The 20,708-nt window shown below is 39.5% G+C and overlaps 1 protein-coding gene and 1 long non-coding RNA gene across 4 annotated transcripts in view; one reads left to right on the forward strand and one right to left on the reverse strand.

Moving 5' to 3' along the window:
• Nucleotides 1-2,575: 2,575 nt before the first annotated feature.
• Nucleotides 2,576-20,708, forward strand: part of MICU1 (Mitochondrial calcium uptake 1) — a 51,161-nt gene continuing 33,028 nt past the window's right edge. The window contains exons 1-5 of one of the 3 annotated variants that reach the window (XM_065434456.1): nt 2,576-3,057; nt 4,595-4,775; nt 12,920-13,082; nt 14,428-14,465; nt 14,617-14,661. In XM_065434456.1, the coding sequence (XP_065290528.1) occupies nt 2,822-3,057; nt 4,595-4,775; nt 12,920-13,082; nt 14,428-14,465; nt 14,617-14,661 (663 nt within the window). In that variant the 5' untranslated portion in view covers nt 2,576-2,821. Of the gene's footprint in view, nt 3,058-4,594; nt 4,776-7,874; nt 8,029-12,919; nt 13,083-14,427; nt 14,466-14,616; nt 14,662-20,708 lie in introns of those variants that run through there. The other 2 variants (XM_065434457.1, XM_065434458.1) reach the window with 2 other exon arrangements.
• LOC135903953 (uncharacterized) lies at nt 7,104-12,350 on the reverse strand. Its single transcript, XR_010564971.1, has 2 exons — nt 12,296-12,350; nt 7,104-7,400 (listed from the first exon to the last, which is right to left on the reverse strand). It is a non-coding gene; the product is annotated as an uncharacterized lncRNA (long non-coding RNA).

Below are 20,708 nucleotides of genomic sequence, written 5' to 3' on the forward strand. Positions count from 1 at the left end.
CATTGGGGCAGTCATAACAAATCAGCAAATTCTGCACAGCTGGAAACAGAGTAAATGTCATGCGTTATCAGCATGACATAGCATTCCCGACAGGAAAGTAGCGGGCGCGGCATTTTCAAGAAAGGAAACGCATCAAGGCAGATGACGATTATCGTTGTGTGGCAGATATACACCTCAAAGAGTGCAACATTTTTTTAGAGTGAACAATAATCGTCATCTGTCTTGCCCGCATTTCCTTTCTTGAAAACGCTACGCTCGTCACTTTCCTGTCGGGAATGCTATATCATGCTGATAACGCGCATGCCGTTCGTTTCTGGAAAGTACCGGGCTCGCCGCGTTAAAGAAAGGAAACGCATCAAGGCAGATGACGATTATCGTTGTGTGGCAGAAGGGGTTCTCCAAAGGATGTAAACTGTTCTTAGAGTTTACACTCTAAGAACAGTTTACGCCCTTTGGAGTGCCCCTTCTGCCACGCAACAATAATCAGTTTACACCCTTCGGAGTGCCCCTTCTGCCACACTACGATAATCGTCATCTGCCTTGATGCGTTTCCTTTCTTGAAAACGCCGCGCCCGCTACTTTCCTGTCGGGAATGATATCATGCTGATAACGCGCATGCCGTTCGTTACTGGAAAGTACCGGGCTCGCAGCGTTAAAGAAAGAAAACACATCAAGGCAGATGACGATTATCGTTGTGTGGCAGAAGGGGCACTCCAAAGGGTGTAAACTGTTCTTACTCTCTTAAAACGGTTGCGCCCTTTGGGGTGTATATTTGTCCCACAACGATAATCGTCATCTGCCTTGCTTGCGTTTTTCTTCCTGAAAACTCGGCGCTCGCTACTTTCCTGTCGAGAATGCTGCGTCACACTGAAAGGCGCACGCCGTTCGTGACTGGAAAGTACCGGGCTCGCAGCGTTAAAGAAAGGAAACGCGGGCAGCACGGATGACGATTATTGTTCTGGGACAAGATACGCCCCAAAGGGTGTAAATGTTTCTAAGAGTGTACACTCTAAAAACTGTTTGCACCCTCTGGGGTGTATATTTGTCCCACACTCTTAGAAAAATTTACACCCTTTGGAGCTTATCTTGTCCCACAACAATAATCGTCATCCGTCTTGCCCGCGTTTCCTTTCTTTAACGCGGCGAGCCCGGTACTTCCCAGTCGCGAACGGCATGCGCGTTATCAGTGTGACGCGGCATTCTCGACAGGAAAGTAGCGAGCACCGAGTTTTCAGGAAAGGAAACGCAAGCAAGGCAGATGACGATTATTGTTGTGGAACAAATATACACCCCAAAGGGTGCAACCGTTTTAAGAGTGCACAACAATAATCGTCATCTGCGTTGCTTGCGTTTCCTTTCTTGAAAACTCGGCGCTCGCTACTTTCCTGTCGAGAATGCTGCGTCACACTGATAACGCGCATGCCGTTCGTGACTGGGAAGTACCGGGCTCGCAGCGTTAAAGAAAGAAAACGCGGGCAAGACAGATGACGATTATTGTTCTGGGACAAAAACACCCCAAAGGGTGCAACTGTTTTTACACTCTTAAAACGGTTGCACCCTTTGGGGTGTATATTTGTCCCACAACAATAATCGTCATCTGCCTTGCTTGCGTTTCCTTTCCTGAAAACTCGGCGCTCGCTACTTTCCTGTCGAGAATGCTGCGTCACACTGATAAGGCGCATGCCGTTCGTGACTGGAAAGTACAGGGCTCGCAGCGTTAAAGAAAGGAAACGCGGGCAGCACGGATGACGATTATTATTGTGGGACAAGATACGCCCCAAAGGTTGTAATTTTTTTAAGAGTGTAGAGTGTACACTCTAAAATCAGTTGCACCCTTTGGGGTGTATATTTGTCCCACAACGATATTCGTCATCTGTCTTGCCCGCGTTTGGATGTCTTGGTTTGGATGTGTGCCAAGGTGAACGCAGGACATCGGGAAAATAAACAGGTGTGCGCAAAAAAACATGGGCAGAAGCATGTCGGATGTGTAAAGAAAGTAGTTTATTCGGTTCCCTTGTAGTTGTGGTTCATCATATATGCTGGTTGTCATTAAAGTTCACTCTCTCTCTCTCCAAAGGGAATCGTACAACAACATATAGTACATGATCTTGAATTGTAGCGCGAAGTGACACAGACAGAGACTAGAAGCGACAGGACGAGCTCTCATCCTGTCTGTGTCGCTTCGCGCTACAATTCAAGATCATGTTACCGTACCAACTCGCCCAACTTTCTATCCTTTAGCATTACATAGTACATTGAAAGCCGACACTGCGGCCGCAATGCACGCGCAATCACCGAGAGGCATTAAAAAAAGAAAATAAAATGAAATAAAGAAGAGAAAGAAAGGCATCTATTCCTAAGGCATAAATGCGTGTCATAACAAATTACAAACACTGTTTGAGCCAACGTTGGTTTGAGCAGCATGAACGCATGTTCATGTTGCTCAAACCAGCGCGCGAAGTAGTGCGAATGACCCTTTCTAGAAGTAACGCCAGCAGTTTCCAACGGCGCGACCTTGATGCGGCCCAATTCACATCGATCGCAGCGCCGCCACAGTATTTTTCATCATCGCGCGCCTCACTGCAAAACATCCGCCGCCCAAGCCGCTCGTCCCACTCAACCGTAGTCTAGTACACTCTACCAATGCCTCCTTTGCGTAGCTGTAGTTTTCTCGCGTTCCTCGGCTTTACTTTAACCTCGTTGTTGCGCTAACGCGATTCCCGACTGCTACAGCTGTGCTAGAGATTGCAACTTTCGGTTCCATATTATGCGACCTTGGCCCATCGACGATATTTAAGCGACGTTGCCTTGAGAGCCAGAGATGTTGCCTTTATTGCGCAGAAGTCTTCCCATAGCTGCGAGGCTGCGGTATAGCTGCTCGCCCCGTTATGTTTTTGACGCTCATCGAATACTTATTGTGGGCTCGTCATTCGACCGAAACAATATAAGAACTCACTATGATTTTGGCCATAAAAAGAGGAAAACACCGATGTATGAATACATCTGTTGTTTCGGCGTCTTCTTGGGCACCGTCTGTGTATTCATCGACTACGAGGCGTAAGTGCGCTGCAGCTTCGTTGTTTTAGCAGTTATTGTTCTTAATCTAGTGCTTTTTCTTACATGTATACGCCACTAATATTCGATATTCACATTGTTCATATACACTTGCAGTTATCCGCTACGCAATGGACATAACTTAGCAACTGCGCAAGAAAAACCTCTTTTATATGATGCTCTCTTTTTCCCCTAATAAACAATTGGCATAATTAAAACAATGTCGTAATCAAGTTTGAATATTGAAGCATCGCCACAGGCACGCAATTTGCCATGACTGCTGCTTCATGCACAACTTTTCAAGTGTTCTGAAGAACCAGCGTTAACATGACTGAAGTGCTTAGGTTTTTAACCCCAGAAAGCCCATTCATCATTCCGCTTTAAGGGAAATAGAACTTGGATCATCTTAATTTCTTACCATGTACCATGCACAAAAAGTAAGGTAAATGTTATTGAGTTGTAAATTAGTTATGGTATTAATTGGTAATTGGTTTGCTAGCTATCCACAACTGAAGCTTCGCTACAGCATATAAAATATGCTGCTATAATATAATTTATGTTATGCTTTCCGCGCTTCAATTAGCGTGTTGATATATCAAACTAGGTGTATCAAGTATAAACGTTGGTCATTGTGGGGTTAAAGGAGTATACTGAGAAAAATAGTCTTGGTTTTATTTCTTAATTGAATAGCTGTCGACCCAGCAATCGCGCTATGGAGCCTCAGTACCACGAGAGTGGAACATTTAATAATTTATTACTTTGCCTTTTAATGCGACCGGTTCAAAATGTGCGCCAAGTGCAGCATGGCTTTGGGCAGTGAAGGAGGAGACTATTTACGTTATAGAAACCTGATGCAGTGGTCTTGTGATTCCAGATACAACTGAAATGCACATACAATAGGATTGTCCTGCCAAAAGCCGACTCTATTCAGCACTCCACGCCACAAGAAGGGAGAGCAAGTTCTCCTACATTTCCAAGAAAATTAAGCAAACAAATATTTGAGGGACTGATTTGGCAGCTTTTGGTCACATGGTGATTGTATGGCCTTCTACCACCACAACGGGCTGACTAGTGGGCTCCTTTAATTTGTGATACCATATGACCACTACCTTCCTTCTCAGTGACATAATGAGTCCTTTCTGACGTGCCATGCTGCCATGCACGCCCACAGCTGCACGGCATGTGAAAAGGTCCAGCCCCTCTGCACTTGATGCAGATTTCGAACAGGTTGTATAAAATGCACTGTAATTAATTATTTGTGGTGCTCTCAAGGAATTGAGGCTTTGTACCGTAATTGCAAAGTGAACAGTAAAGTGAACAGTTGCCAAAACAAAAAAACAACAAAAAATGTGGGTCACAATGTTATCATAGGTAATCTATGTACTAATAAGTGTTATGTTTGTGCAAATCGAAGTTAGATACGACAGTTTGATTGCTACTTTTGTTTTACTACAACTTCGTTTTTTCACTACCGGCACAATGCTTCTAGTTTTGCACTAAAGTTCCTAATTCAGTCCTGTTTAAAATTCTGTCCTTTCAGGCTTGGTGAGAAGATGGAGGATGGGATTGAGGCGGTTCGGAAGTACTTTCGTGTATCCTCAGAGAGTAGTGTGTCACATCCTGGTGGTAGTGAGGGTGAAGAGGACTCTGATGTTGAAGAAACAAAAGGAAAAAGCAAAGGAAAGAAAAAGAAAGACAAGCCTGGGTTTCGCGACAGAAAAGCAAGTTGATTGCTAACTATAAAAAAGAACTCAATGATAAAAGCAGGAATAAATAGATATGCTTGTGTTCACATCTGATATGTAACATTGTACCATTCTTAATGATGTGGATGATCAGCATGTGTAATTTTTATTTTATGTTCTGAGAATATTTTATGATCTAACATCTGAGGCTGATTACAGTAATCAACCTATTGTCAAGTTTAGGGAGATAATTTTTGTGAAAAAAGCACCAGCACAAATTTTTCATTATAGATGTTGACCATGTAATTATGGCATAAAGCCCCAATTAATCAAGAGCACAACAAAGCAATAATTACACCAGGTTTGAATCTTGGGTTAGTTGGTTCAACATTAGGAAAGATGAATCAGTGCTAAGCGCATGGGTGAATGGAAGATGCAAGACCACACACGGGTGCTGAATAACTTCATTTGCTTTCTTGTGCATACGTATCGTGTGTCCCAGCTAACATGGGCCAAGTGGTTGGGAAGAAAATAGCTATGAGATAGGACGATAGGACCAACGGTGTCGTTTCCGCTCGCATTGTGCATGCTGGTGAATTTTTTATCATTGATTGCCTAATTAGACAAATCTAATTGCCTAAATTAATAATTACTGGCATAATTGCATAAGCTTGAACGTAAAATTGTGCATCGCATTTGAAAGCATCATATTCCAAGAGTTTCTAACTTGCTAAATTTTCTCCCATTTTTATTTCTGCATTTCAAAGTTCAAAATGCAAAAAAGAATGCAGGCCCGTGTGTTTGCATGCCGCATGACATGTCACGTAGCACTTTTGTTTTTGTTTTGCGAGCTTTCTTTGAAGGTTGGAAAAAGCTTTTATGTAGAACATATTTGAGCAACAGAAAGCTGGATCGTGAATTTTTCAGGATGGTCTGCAATTCTCTCATTTATACTTTTGCTCTGAGTATAATATTTGAAAAGTTCATTAATTAATTATAACAAATTATGATGTTAGGCAAAATACAAAAAATAGTCTCACTTGCTCCAAGCAACGGCAAACAACATTACCTTGCCAGCTATGTGGCACTTGCACATCTTTAAATTTTGGTACAAGTTACATGGGACATATGGTCTATACACACATGCAAGCGAATAAAATAAAGCTGTTAGTGCCTGTGTGTGTGTCTTGCGTCTTCCTTTTGTCCATGCCTTTTGTGCTGCTTTACCATTCCTAATTACATTAGCTTTTGCTGTGACTGGTTCAAAACACGCACTAAGTTCAGCATGGCTTTAGATGTGAAGCAGAAGGCTGCTTATGTCATGGAAACTAGTGTTAGTCACATTCTACTGCGTACCACTGATGTGCATGTCCACACTTTGAATGTTCCTTCAGAAGCCAAGTCCATTGAGCACTCGATTGGATAAGGGGACAGATGGTTCCAAGCACCCTTTAGATTATCAGAAAAGCAGCAGCAGAGGACCAGAACAAATACATAGAAATGCAGAATGAAGGATGGAAGGGCTGATTTTTCAGCATGCAACCAGCTTTCAGCGACATAGTCATTGTATGGCCTTGAAGCATTCCACTGGGCTGACTAGTGTGCACATAAGTGGTTTGTAGTACCATGTGACCACTACCTTCAGGTTGTTATACAACCTCTTTCCTGATTTATGTGTCAAGTCTTGCCGCACTTGGCATTATGTAATCATTTGTTGTGCTTTTAAGAAATTGATGTTTCATGCCATCAGTAAGGAGTCAACATCTACCCAAAGAAGGAAAGAAAAGAATAAAAGAAACGACATGTTTTTGTCAATACTTCAAGAAAATTTTTTAAATGTGAAATCGTTTTTCCCCACGTTCTTGTTGGAAGGCTTTACTAATTTGATGTGGAGGAAAAACGTGTCAAACTACAGTGCCCGAAGCGGTTTTCATGTAAATGGTATAAAAACACGAATTCATGTCGCTTCACAATGCAGCCTTTTTTGGCAAGTACTGCTTAAATAGAAGTCCAAACCTTAATAATTGTGGAGAGCAAAATTTATAGCTTTCTTTTTTCTTTAAAATGCTAAAAAATTTGTTGCTTAAATTATATGCAATACTCCACAAGCCTGCTTATTTTACATAACTTGAATGTCACCATTAAGATGACAGTGCACATTTTAATGCAGGTGAAAATTAAGGAACACAATTGAACATGCTGCCTTCCTGTTCCTTAGTGAGCGAACCCCAACTTGCTCCCATATTTGAATGTGGCATCTACTGTCAATGCTGGTGCCCAAGTATTGTAGAATAGCCTACTTGCAGAGTGTTCGCACATCAGCCTTTATGGAGCTTTGCACAGAGTTTCCAAATAAGCACCAGATTCTCCAAAAATTCATAAGGTCGGTTTTATTGAGTAGTCTTGATTTGAGTGCCTAACAACCAGGCACTCAGTGCGATGTTGCTGTAGGTCAGACGCCATCTTTGGCAGCTGTTAATGCAGATAAAGTGGTTCTAGAAAATGAAGACCTTTCAGCTCGTATTTCCCTCTGGCAGCACAGTCACTATGCATGCTTTTCTTCCCACCACGTGCACGACAGCAGCCACTTTTGTTTTGTTGTAAAATGCATGTGTCCTTGTTGCAGCATTTCACTGCTCCCAATTGCACCTAGTATTATATCTGAAAAACCAAAAGCAGTATTTTCATGACAATTATATTATCAAATGAGGCTACACTTTGACGAATTTGGTGTTATTGCAAATAGCATGCAATGTTTGTGGTGCCTCAACTTTTCTAATGCTTTTGTTCAGTGGGTAACATGCTACCAAAAATAGCCAGCCTAGTAGAGCAAATTAGAGCTCCCAATTGCACCTAGTATTATATCTGAAAAATCAAAAGCAGTATTTTCATGACAATTATATTATCAAATGAGGCTACACTTTGACGAATTTGGTGTTATTGCAAATAGCATGCAATGTTTGTGGTGCCTCAACTTTTCTAATGCTTTTGTTCAGTGGGTAACATGCTACCAAAAATAGCCAGCCTAGTAGAGCAAATTAAAGGCTACAAAATCGGCATGTGTAGCATTATCACCAACAACTCTTGGCATTTAGGTTTGGTTTGCTAGAAAAAAGCCTTCATGTACAATGATCGCGTGTAACCAGCTGGCATAACAAAATAAAGCCATGCATGTGAGGAAGAAGGTTTATTGAGAAGATGAGCAGATAGGTCAGCATGAAGTGCAGTGCTTAAGCCAGCTATTTTGCATGGGGCAATGGAAAGAGCAGCATGATGGATCATGGTGATGGTGAGTGAAAAAGCTACAAGTGTGTCAATTTCTAACAGTATTTAAGAGCCTACTGTGGATCATTGTGTCTGGTCTGGAACGTGTACTGTAATTTGCAAAGAACAAAACTTCTTTTTCTGATGCACATGATAGTTTACATTATTTGAAACAGTAATTGTTTTCTCCTTTCATAGCCATTACCTGCGCCATCAAGCATAATTTGTGCTGCAGTAGTAGTTGGTTGTAATAAGGACAAAAGGAGGCAGGAAATGAAGGTCCGCGGGCATCGTAACTGTAGGACTTCTCAGTGGACATCTGACCTGACCTGCAGCCATGAAAAAGGCAAAGGCTGAACGAAATTATGCGCAGTGCCAATATTACCGTCACCTGCTTGTATCATGCCTCCTTAAAGGGACACTAACGCAAAACAGTAAATTAGTTTAGACTAATAAAGCATTGTTTGAGAATCCTACAGGCAGTTATTTCAAAATGATAGTTTGATAATTAGATGAAAAAATGAAGGTCGAAGTATCGGCATTTGAATTTTGCGCCGAAACCCTGACGCCGGTTGTGACGTCGGGGATTCCGAAGTATGTTTTCGCATTTGGGCTGCGTTGGCTGAGTAAAGGTTGCTGAAACTTGCCATGTTTAATATCTGGTTCCTTTAAAACACAATGTAGTCAATCTGTCTCGCTATATAAGTAAGTAGGCCCTAGAAGATGCCATTAAAATTCATGACGTCACACCGACCAGGTGCAGAAACTTCAAGGAGGCGTCGCCACCCATCTTTCGTTCTAGTGCTTTTTTTTGGCTTACCAAGCATCTTATAGTGGTAAGGGTGGTGTTTTTAGTGTCGTAGAAAGGTAATTTACTGATGCAGAAGACATCATTTTTCTCTTTAGTGTCCCTTTAAAATATGCGACACCACTCCATGTTGAAGTGGACAGACTGCAACTTTAGGGAAGAAACATCTTGACTTGTGTCCGTGAGGAGGAGCTCTATTAAATGGAACAACATTGGAGAGTCACAGACTTCATCAGTATGAACATATTCCTAAGGCCATTAAGCAGATTAAGTTTGCTAAGTTGAGAATTGTGATTTGTGTTCAGTCACCATAGCTATAAACAGTGGGGCAAAAATATACAGAATTTGATGGAATTGCAAAGCAGCTAGATGTATGAATAAGATTATACGTAAAAAATTTGTGCATGTAACAAATAATTGAAACCTGCGCCATTTTCAGACAAATTTAAAGGGACACTAAAGCGAAACAATAAATCAGTTTAGTCTAATGGAGCATTGTTTGAGAACCCTGCAGGCAGCCATTTCAAAAAAATAGTTTGATTATTAGATGAGAAAATGAAGGTCCAAGTATCGGTATTTGAATTTCGCGCCGAAACCCCAGCACCGGCACGTCAGTGGGACGTCGGGGATTCCAGAGTATGTTTTTGCATTTGGGCCACGTTGGCTGAATAAAGGTTCCCGAAACTTGCCATGTTTAATATTTGGTTCCTTTAGAACACAATGTAGTCAATCTGTACCGCTATATATAATTAGTAGGCCCTAGAAGATGCCATCAAAATCCACGACGTCGCAGCCCCCAATCGCGGGAACTCAAGTAGGCGTCGCCACCCATATTTCGTTCTTGCGCTTTTTCTGGCTTACCAAACGTCTTATTGTTGTAAGAGTGGCGTTTTTGGTGTTGTAGAACGGTAATTTACTGATGCAGAAGAAACCATTTTTCACTTTAGTGTCCCGTTAAGCGATTGTGAAGTGCTTCAGCATCAAGATTACTGCATTGAGGACCCATAAACTACAATGCTTTAAGCAATGTAGCTGTGCCCTGCGTGCCCACAGCATTCACACTCTCTGAAGCGCAAGCTCGTATTCCCAGTGCATTCCTTGTTGCCATGCAAGTTGTGGCGACAGTCGGCAGCAAGGCCATGTGTGATCACCAGTCATGCAAAAGCTGCAGTGAAACCATAATTTGGCAATTTCATCATGTGTCCTAAAGGGAACAGTTGAAAAAGAGATTATTAGTAAGTCATCTTAATTAGCTTCCTGGATATTCTAGGTTGTGGTGCAAGTAATGACTGCCTCTTTAGGTAGTCATTACTTTCATCATGAAACATCAAATTGCACTGTATTCTTGATGCAATATTTTATTAAACTGTTCGTACTAGAAAAATGATCGAACAAAATTGTAGAGGATGTGTGGTGATTTAATCACAATTATGTTTTGGTAGTTTCAAACCTTTTTTTTCCTTATGATGAATTTTAATAGCATATATTTAATACAAATACATACAAGTTTTGTGATTGTTTGATATCCGCAAAGAATAATTATTTGTGGTGGCATTCAACTTAGATTGGCTGAGTAATATATATTTTTGGTTTCAGGTCTCCAAAATTGTGTTTCTGCATAACTTGAGTATGAAAGTATAACGTAGGTGTGAGTTATGCTTTCCAATGCTAGTAAAAATGTTGTCTTCACTGAATTAACAAAACAGCACCTGCCATTTTTTAGCACCTTTGTGGTTTCCAAAGGGTGAGGTGTGGCTCGTCTTTGAGAATGATGTGATCCATTCTGCCAAATTTATTTGCTTTATTCCCCGTACCATGAATGACAGTAAACTTAAGGCACTCGAGTTCTTAGCAAAACTAGCCTTGTTCAGCTGAAAAATTTTTAAATTTTTGCCACACACTACATAAAGCAGCACTGCTTCTAGTTGTCCCTCATTCATAGTTATTAAGATGTGTACAAATGCGCTATGTGTGGCAAGCATCACGGCGAATTTTTAACCGTGTGCTTGAGCCAACTTCTTGCTCATTGTATTATTGAGATTGGCCACCATCTTGCTATCATTGAATAGCTGTTTGGACATTTCGAGGTTCCTGTATGCCTTTTATGTGCAGTTTTGAAGAAACACCTCTTTCACAATTGTATTTGCACTTTCTCGATAGAGGCAGCAGCTTTTCAATGGAAACATTTGACATAAAACACAAATTTCACTTGCTCAAATTCTTTTCACACTAACTGGGCTACTGGTTATGTAGCAGTGTTGCTCATTTCATGGCTCTTTTGCTGAGTGCTATGAAGGCACTCACGTAGTCACATAGGAAATGTACAGGAGTTGTGAAGTTAACTTTTACTTTTGAGCACAGTGTGACTATTTTTTTTATAAGCATCACTTAACTAGTGTCATCCACTTGTCACAGCTTGTGGCTTTGTGATAAACTGCTCTTAAAGTGCCGTTACAGTCATTATTCACCGTCTGTCACTTTTCTGGCGTACCGAGCGTCTGCTACTAGTAAAGGTGATTTGTTTGCTATATTGGAGGTTTTGTTTGCCCCCCCCCTCTCCTTTCTTTTTATTTTTATTATTATTATTATTATTATTATTATTATTATTATTATTATTACATATTTTTTTATGCTATCCTTGTGAATATTGATAACTCATTAAGGGAATGTGTTCATGTACTTAGATGAATATTTTATAGTAATGGCCTAAAATAATAAATAATCCCATAAAAGTGATGCATTGTGGGATAGTGTTTCATGCATCAGTTTCGGATATTAACAGCTATTTGACAAGGCACTTTACATATATTCTGTATTGAGTTCCCAATGCATGACAATGCATATCTCCGAATGGATGACATTTCAGCTGTGCCTTTTTGTGTTTCGCTAGAATACTTGGTGAGCACGAATAAAGTTAAGATTTTCTTTTGGATTCTATGCATGATTATCTGACAAGTCTTCTCAATTAATACTCTTGAATTCAATGTTTCGAAAGCATATTAAACTTATTCATGTTGCTTCAAGATCTGCTTTTGCAGTAGTTCCTAAAAAGCATGCCCTTGTCAGTGTAGAATTGGGTAAAAAATACATTATCCAGCTTCTATAAACTATTTTTTAAAAAAGAAATGGGTCTTTTAGGCATATTCCAACTTGTAAATGGCATTAAGCCATTGGCTTATCAGTAAAAAAATGTTAAGGGGGGAGAAATGCATGAAATGTGTGCTTGTATGTCTCCATTCATGACGGCATTATGCTGTCTGAAAATATTGTATGTTAATACAATATTTTCACATATTCTTTTTTTTTATAGTAATATAAGGCCTTATTTGGTAAACATTGATCTGTATTTTTGGTTGTTATTATTATGTTTAAAAAAGACGATGTTTATAAATGTGGCATATGTTCTTATAGTCGTCATTACTTCTGTGATTATGCATTCGTAATTCAAGAATTTCAAGGTTGATAACTTTTTAAAGAAATGTACCTTTATTAAAACACTTCTTGTCCAAGAGGCTACCGTATTTCTCTCTTCAAAGCTTTGTTGGGTAAAGCATGTTGCCTGTGGTAATTAACAACTCACATATTTTGTTACAAACATGTTACAAGGAAAGTCCTTGGTTTTACTGTCTGCAATGCAAAATATAATTTGCCCTTGATTAAGTTGTGTGGTAAGCAGCTTCTGTTGGGGGAGCACAATTAACATTGTAAAAGATGGGAGTAAATTAAGACTGCCTGCTGAGCAAGTGCAGATGCTTTACAAATGCTTAGCTACTGTGCAAGGATGAGATTGTAATGCAAATTAAAACATTCACACTTTGTGTGTTAGTTTGCACTACAATGTCTTCATGCATGTGAACCAACTACACAGCAAGGAGTTAAATTTCTTTTTCTACTGTGTTTGTAATGACCTAAGACTGGTTGCCTGGTGCTGGCCTAGATGTAAGGCCACCACTGTAAGGAGTCCTGCTCTTTACCTGCTAGAGTTGACCCATATCCACAGTGTCTTAAGGCAAACTTGTATGTAGGAGCATTACATTGAAAATTGGAAGCTTTCTGCAAGAGTGAGTTCTTGTTTTTTAACTTGTCTTTAATATTTTCCTAACTGCAGATTATTGAGTATGAGAACCGTATTCGAGCTTACTCTACTCCAGACAAAATATTTCGTTACTTTGCCACCATGAGAGTCTACAATGAGGCTGGCGATTCTGAAATTTTCATGTCACCCCAAGACTTCCTTCGTTCTATAACACCTGGTACCAAGCAGCCTGAAGGTGAGAAAGTTTGGCCTGTTGTCATAGCCAACTCTGACCAGTCTTGAATGCACCAGTGTGGAGCAGACTTGTAGATATGTCGGCCACACATGCTCCTGTGGTGATAGATTTGTGTTGCTGCTGTAGGGCAAATAATTTTCTGGCTTTGTGTCTGGTGCAGGCACTGCCATTTTTTTCTCTGCATATGCTGTCCAGAAGGATACCTTTCATGAAAGTGTGTTAGCTAATACTTAATTGATTTGGTGCACATGTGCCCTTTAATTAGCATTTGATGGCACCTGGTGTTCTTGTTGTACCTTTTCTTAGTGCCTGTTAGAGGATATTCTTTTACACTCTAACCTTATTTGTTTGGCGTTATGCTAGATCCCATATTTCATTATGTTGTAGTATGCGAAGATATGTCAATTACATTGTCTCACGCTATGGGTAATGTAATTGTTATGCCTCAAACCTGCTGTCTTTAATCTTCACTACCCAGAAAATTCCCGGCTTCCTTAAGTTTGAGTATAATATTGTTTTGGTTATGCAGTTGAATCCCAGTTCTATGAAAACCAATTTTATGAATTTCTCTATTTTACAAAGAAATTCAAATTCCCCAAATGCTTTCCATTATGTATAATGTATTTACCAATTCGGTTTTGCAAAAGAAATCACTTCTGTTGCTTCCGATATTACGAAGCTGCCCTGAAGAAAAGAGGCAGAGAAACAACAAAAATGCTGCAAGGCATCGACTTTGCAGACTATGTAAGCCTTGATGCCAGCAGACATGATCGCAACAGAAAATTTGTGTGACGAGGACATTGTGGAGCTTGTTGCCGATGCAGAACAAGTGTCAGAACGTGGCGACATGGACGCAAACATAGATTGTATGCTGACAGTTAGCGAGGTCATGGACATCATCGACCTCCCCAGGTGATTTGCTGGGTCTCGAGAAGGAGGGGAAGAGTCTCTCATCGCTTTTGCGAGTATTGATGCCCTTACTATCTGTTGAATTTACTGTTGCCTACTATTTTTATGTTTTTTTATTTTAATAAATTTCTGATTTTATGAAGGTCTAACATTCCCCTTTTAGTTTCTAAAATCGGGGTTCAACTGTACTGATCGTTGAGCACTGCTGTTTATGCTCAAGTGCTGCAAGTGAAGTCAGGTACATCTCTGCAGCTGTTATCGACTACCATTGTAATGCTACATTTGTTGCATGCATCACAGCTTTTAGACATCAAATTTTTTAGGGTGCAAGAAACAGCCCAGCCTTGTGACAATAAACAGCACTGTTCTTGTTTTTTCATTTGTTTGTTTGCTTGCTTGTTCGCTTTGTCATCCCATGCTTTTTGTCACCTCATAGGCTATGGACTTGACCAGTACAAGAGAATCGACATACGTGTAAGTAACCTCCTAGAGGGTCGCAGCTTAGATGACAGTTCATACACTTGCTTGTAGCCTTTCTGCTGACAGCTCTTTCTGTGTTTGATTAACTGGATGGGTGGCGCTTCCATTAACCATTCTTGTTCTTTTCTCTTTGCTTGCTGCTTAGACTGATAATGCTTCTGGAAACAGTTACAAGGTGTCTGCTGACATGGTGTGTGTGCCATCTTCCTTCCCCATTCCTTCCTATCTGCTTTCTCTAGAGCCAGTGATGGGCACTGATGGCTTTGTGAGGTACTGATCTGGGAATTATATTTTTCTGGTCAAATAAGTCATGTCTAGAATGTAGTCATACTTCAACAAACATGCTTGATTGGCCTTTGTTCCGAGTAGCTAGTGTCTGGCTAATGTACAGTTGAAATGTGTACTAGCTTACTCGAGGCCATAATGAGACTTGGAAATAGAAAAGAAATTGTATACTCTAACCGTGCTGGTACTTTGTTTATACACATAAATATTGTTTTATATAAATACATTTATTTGTTCAAGAAGCACTGGAGAGTGCACAATCAACATTGACATTGCAAAAAACTACCGAAGCTGCATTATGTAAGTGAGCATGAAATTTGCCTTGTAATAATTACAAGTTCGACTAAAATAGTGGTTATAAATAGCCATCATTTGGGATTCAGGATACAAATTAGGCCTGCTAAAACTGGATGAGGGCCTCTTGTTAACACATGGCTGTAGAAAGCCATGCATGCATGCTTGCATTATGCATTAGGGTGGCTAGAACTGGAAGGTGTGAAAACTGGCCACTCCAAGCTTGCCGGGTGGCCGATCCTGCTGCAGTGGCGCTGTCATCAGGGGCACAGGGTGCCGTAGCTGCTCGTGGCATCTGTGGCATTGCACTCGTGCCGCGTGCTGCTGGCTTTTTGCAGGTTTAAGTTATGTTACCACATGTTTAACATTCAACAACAACATTTCCCTTTCACGGTATTGAAATATTGATGATAGGCCATTACAAACATGGTTTTGTATCGAACTGCACCGCACAGGCACATTTTGAACCAGCTTTTTTGGGGTAAAAAACAATGTGCACAATATAAACTGGTAAATACGATAATCATTCGTTGTGAGCTGCCATTTTCAATTTAAGATCTTCCTAGGGTAGATTGAAAATAGGTATTGTTATCAGGAGATAACATGTCTTCGATGCATTCACTGTTCTCTGGTGCCACCAACACAGATGCTGCCGCCATTGGGGTCACGACCAGGTCACCATTTGGGTCAGGTGCATTTATGCCAACAAGTCAAGTTCAAATTACAGTAGTGAAGGAAAAGATATGATATTTTGCATTTGGATCCTGTGAGTTAAACTGCTCAGAATGTTGGTGCTGCCTTATGCCCGACTGCTAGTGTAGGGCAATAGTCCCTTGAACACGCACTGCCACCTTACTTTATTCTCGCCGCATAGTCCACCAACCGTGCACATAATTTGTGTAATCCGAGAATGTATCGGAAGAAAACCATATATACCACTCAGTATGTGAAAATATGTGCATGCTGATGCAAAAGGCTGGGCATGCTACTACAGGTTTAATATATTTGAATTTTTATTAGACCAAATATAAGGTCATACAAAAAACATGTTGAGAAGCATCTGGATCCGTAGTATCATGCTAATGTGGATCCATGCAGATATTGTAGCAACAATGCATGCATAAACATATAGGCAGGAGACACCTTTATACATCAGCTTAGCAGCATAAAAGATCGGCATAAAAAACACAAGTTTAACAAATAATGCAGTTCTTTGTAATAATGTTTAGCATCACAAAAAAGGCTTTGTGTTTCTTTAGCTGAACAGGAAGACTGTTCCATAAAGAACAACTAACACTAGAAAGGCATCTTTTTCTATAGACATCTTTAATTGGAAGCTTCAAGAAGTTACTACATTCATAGCCTGTTGTCTTGAAATGGGAAGGCGTAAAAACTTAATGGTGAAGTGGCACATTACTAGTTAAAGACCCATACACAATCCTTGTAGTTTTGTCATTTATTAGCAGGTGTAGGGGCACGATTTGGTATTGAGAAAAGAGGGGTTTGGTAGAGGTCACATAATTGTAGAATTACTATTATTGCAGGAATACAAGTGGTTTTATCTAAGAATCGTATGTATTGCCCCAAGATTCTATATGATAATGTATTTGACTGTGAAATAGGGCAAAATAGATCGTTCTCAATGTCACTACATCAAAGAAATGGCAGAATTTGAAAAGCGTAAAGCAGACAATGCCAACCTTTGCAACATCTGAGTATGCAACAATGAGAATGCAACATAAAAGTATGTTAGGTTACTGACTCTTTTTATAGGTTATCCTTCAGCCTGAAGCACACATGAGTGCATTGCTGTAGCTTTATGAGAAGAATGCATCCCCATATATTTTGTATTGCTAATGTATAGGAGCAGTTTATTACCATGAAACCAATCACAAATTAGCATCGTTTCTTCGTTAGCTGCACGGAAAGCTTCAGCCATGGACTCATGCACAAATGAGAGCAGCGTCATCTGCATACATGACAGGAGTGAAGTTATGTAGCATTAATGGAAGGTCATTCACATATAGTCAAAATAAAATGAGTCCCGACACTGATCCTTGGGGGACATCCTATGTAACTGGGAGAAAATCTGAATTAGTATTGAAAAACCAAGCCATTTGTTGTCTATTCATAAGGTAGTTTGAAAAATTCAAGACACACCCCCCATGGAAGCCATAGCATTCTATTTAAGTAGTATACTATGATGAACAGAATTGAAAGGTTTTTTAATATAAATGAAAATACCAATTACAATCACATTGTTGTTTAGGTAGGAATTTATCATATCTAAAAGAGATAACACTGCAGTGGAGGTTGATCTCTTGCTCCGAAAACCATGCTGGCTAGGTGTTTACACAGATTCTCAATCAAGTAAATTTAGTACCTACTTGCGATAAGTTTTTCAAATACTGTGATAATGGCACTTAGTACAGATATTGGACAGAGTTTTCTAGAAGGTTATGGTCTCCATTATTGTGTATTGAAATCACCTCGGCTAGATATAAGGGGTCTGGGTAAGTACCTGTGTAAAATGTGTGATTAAAGATTGTAGCCAATGGAGCACAAAGAATTTCCGTGCACTTTTGTAATATAAATGGTGATACCTCATCACACCCGGCACCACGTTTGCATGGCATGGTATTAACGACTGTGACAATTTTCTCGGCAGTCATGTCGATGTATTCAAAAGAATTGACAATCCTATTTGGAACGGTACCGAGCGGGACATCACGGCAGGAGTTTGCAATTTCTTTACCAGTGTTACAAAAATAATGACGGAAAGTAAAAACTATTAGGTCGGATGATATTCCCATAATTTTTATATCAAGCATAGTGTATTGATTAGGGGTTGGTTTTATTACAGAGTTTAATCTGCCATGTTATTTTTGAGTTTCTAGAATTTTTAGCAATGAGCTGTGAATAGTAGTGTTTCTTACAAGTATGGCTGACTCGCATCACCTTGTTTTGGGCTGCCCGGAATTTAGCTTCGTAGTATGAGTTACCTTTATTTTGTTTAACTTTGGTGTACCAACAGTCTTTTTTTCTTTATCAGTTGTAAAATAGCATTGGTCATCCGCGGACAAATAGGCTCATGATGATACCTTTTCATGCTTGTGACTGTAGACTGCGCAATGGCTTTTGTAATATTAAAAATTAATAGTATGCCATATTGTTAGTGTGCATCTTCTGTATAATCTGGCACAATATCATTAACTGCTAAAAAGCGATGTTTTAAAATGCGAAGATCAATTGTTTCAATAAGTTGCTGTTTGTTGGGTAGTGTTATCAGTACGGGGAAAAGAAATAATAGTCAGGTAATGATCCGAAACTACTGTGTCATAAATGTTGCACTTGCTGGTTGTTCTGTCTAAATTGCACAGTATATGGCCGATTAATGTTGAGGAAGTAGTAGTCACCCTGGTGGGACTCATAATGATGTTATAAAAACTATAGGAGCCAATAAGGGGAAAGTATTCATTGCTGTAATTTTTTTGGGAGTTAATGTTGAAATTCATGCTGCTCCTGCAGATGCTGCCCCGCTTCGAGTTTTTGTGCGAGTGGATGCTTGTGCTTGTTTTTTTTCCCTCTTGTCCTTTAATATTTATTTACATGTATTAAACCTGCAGTAGCATGCCAAGCCTTTTGCTCGGCTGACCTCTCCACCTACAATTTCTCTCACCAGTGCACATGTATTTTCACATACTGGTTGATGTTATGATTTTCTTGTGATACATTCTTAATGCACATGGTACATGCAAGTTGGGTTGGCTATGTGGTGTGAATGAAGACGGCAGTCGTAGCTACGGTTCATGTTGTTCATGTCGCACTTTAAGCACCTAGGGCCAACAAGCATTTGGTAACCTACTTCTAGAGGGCAGGTTAATTGATATGTGTGCATTGCCTACATACTTAAATGGCTGTTAACATTTTTTGCCATTGTAGTATGTATTGATAGTTTACACTAAATTTAAAATAAACACCATTGTGCTACACAATGACTGCCATATTTTGGCAGTCATTGAAGGAAGTATTCATTGCCTCTGAGAAATAAGAAATCACTTTCAACTTTATTAAGTAGGGTTCTTGTGTAACACGCATTCAGTTTTTCTGTCATTTTCTTAGTGGAAACATGCTAAATTGAAAATACCCATCAGCAAATCGCTGAATTTTTTCAGATGAACTGCAGTTATTATCGTTACTGCCCAGTTTATTTTATAAGAGCAATGTCACTTTGAAAAGCAAGCACTAATGGGAAATGATCGTCAGATGATAGCACCTATTTAGCACTATAGAAGCACATGTCACTTCACAGATGTTTCTTTCAGTTTATGTAATTTGCTGTAAACTGCCCATCACTCTTTACTCTCTCTTTCTGCTTTCTCTCCTGCTTTGATTGCATAGTAGTGTTTCTTAGCGCATTTTAGATATTAATCTATCTTAACGCTTTATTAGATTGTAGCAAATATCTCTGTTATCACTAACTTGTTTTCATTCCATAAATGTTTATGCTTTTGTGATGTATGAATACATTTGTGTGTTTAAGATTATTTTTGTGTAGTTGGCCACTAACTTGACTGCACTTTATTTCTGGTCTACTTGTATTAAAGCAAAGCCCGCTATTTTACATATAATTGACTGTGCGACACTGTTTCGCAATAATGCATATCCCAGAGCATTATTGAGGCATATATTTGACTCCATTGTGTCTGCTTTCACTTAAGCATGTAAACTAAATAGAAAAAGTTTTACTAAACCTGGCAAAATTATATTTCACGCAAATGTAATGTGTTCAAAAGATTAACTGCATATGATTCATTACACTGCCTACAAAAGCCAGAAACCAACACTGTTATTTGCATGTTTTCTATTTCATTTTCTTTTGAGCACCTTGCAAGACATAAAAGTTAGGTATCATTCAATTTACATGGAATGTGGATGAAGCTATCTGGAGATTGAAGTTCATTGAGCTGAATAAATCAAGGTGTTTAAAATGTAGTCATTAAAGGACAAAAAGAAACAAAATCTTAAGGTAGTCCTAAAGCTTTCAAGTGAATGTATTTGGCTTGTCTTTAAATACAGCATCATAGAAACATATATATATACTAAACTAAATTTTCGTTTGAGAGCATAATTGTAATGCTACTTAAGTGTATATATATGTACCTGTATTATTTGCTGCTTGGACAGAATTGACTGTTGAGGTTCCATGAATGTATTGTGTCTAGCCCCAATCACGCTATCTAAAACATTTGAACAGTGCATGCTGGGGTGCAAAGGCAGCATTTACCGATGCCCAATAAGCTCAACATGCATGACTTTGGCTGTACACTGTTGTTTTTAATACAAGACTCTAACATTGCAAAATAAATTTTCAGCTTTTTGCAAAACAATAACTACAAGTATGATAGCTCTGCTGGGCTGAAACTAATGAATGGGAAAAGAAATTAGCGGGATTCTCGGTGTATACAGGGTGTGAGGAAAGTCACTGCCTGTTTAACTTTTTCAGTAACTTGCAAATTTGTTAGTGAGCATTCATGAAACGAATTTTGCATGTTAAAATTCTACAATTTTGGGCAACCAGTCAAGTATAGCATCCATGGATTGTCACAGAAACTGCGCTGGAATGTTCATGGAGGGCATCTCAGGTTTGCACCTCCA

Source organism: Dermacentor albipictus, chromosome 1 (genome assembly GCF_038994185.2).
Source record: "Dermacentor albipictus isolate Rhodes 1998 colony chromosome 1, USDA_Dalb.pri_finalv2, whole genome shotgun sequence".
Taxonomy (NCBI): Eukaryota; Metazoa; Arthropoda; class Arachnida; order Ixodida; family Ixodidae; genus Dermacentor; species Dermacentor albipictus.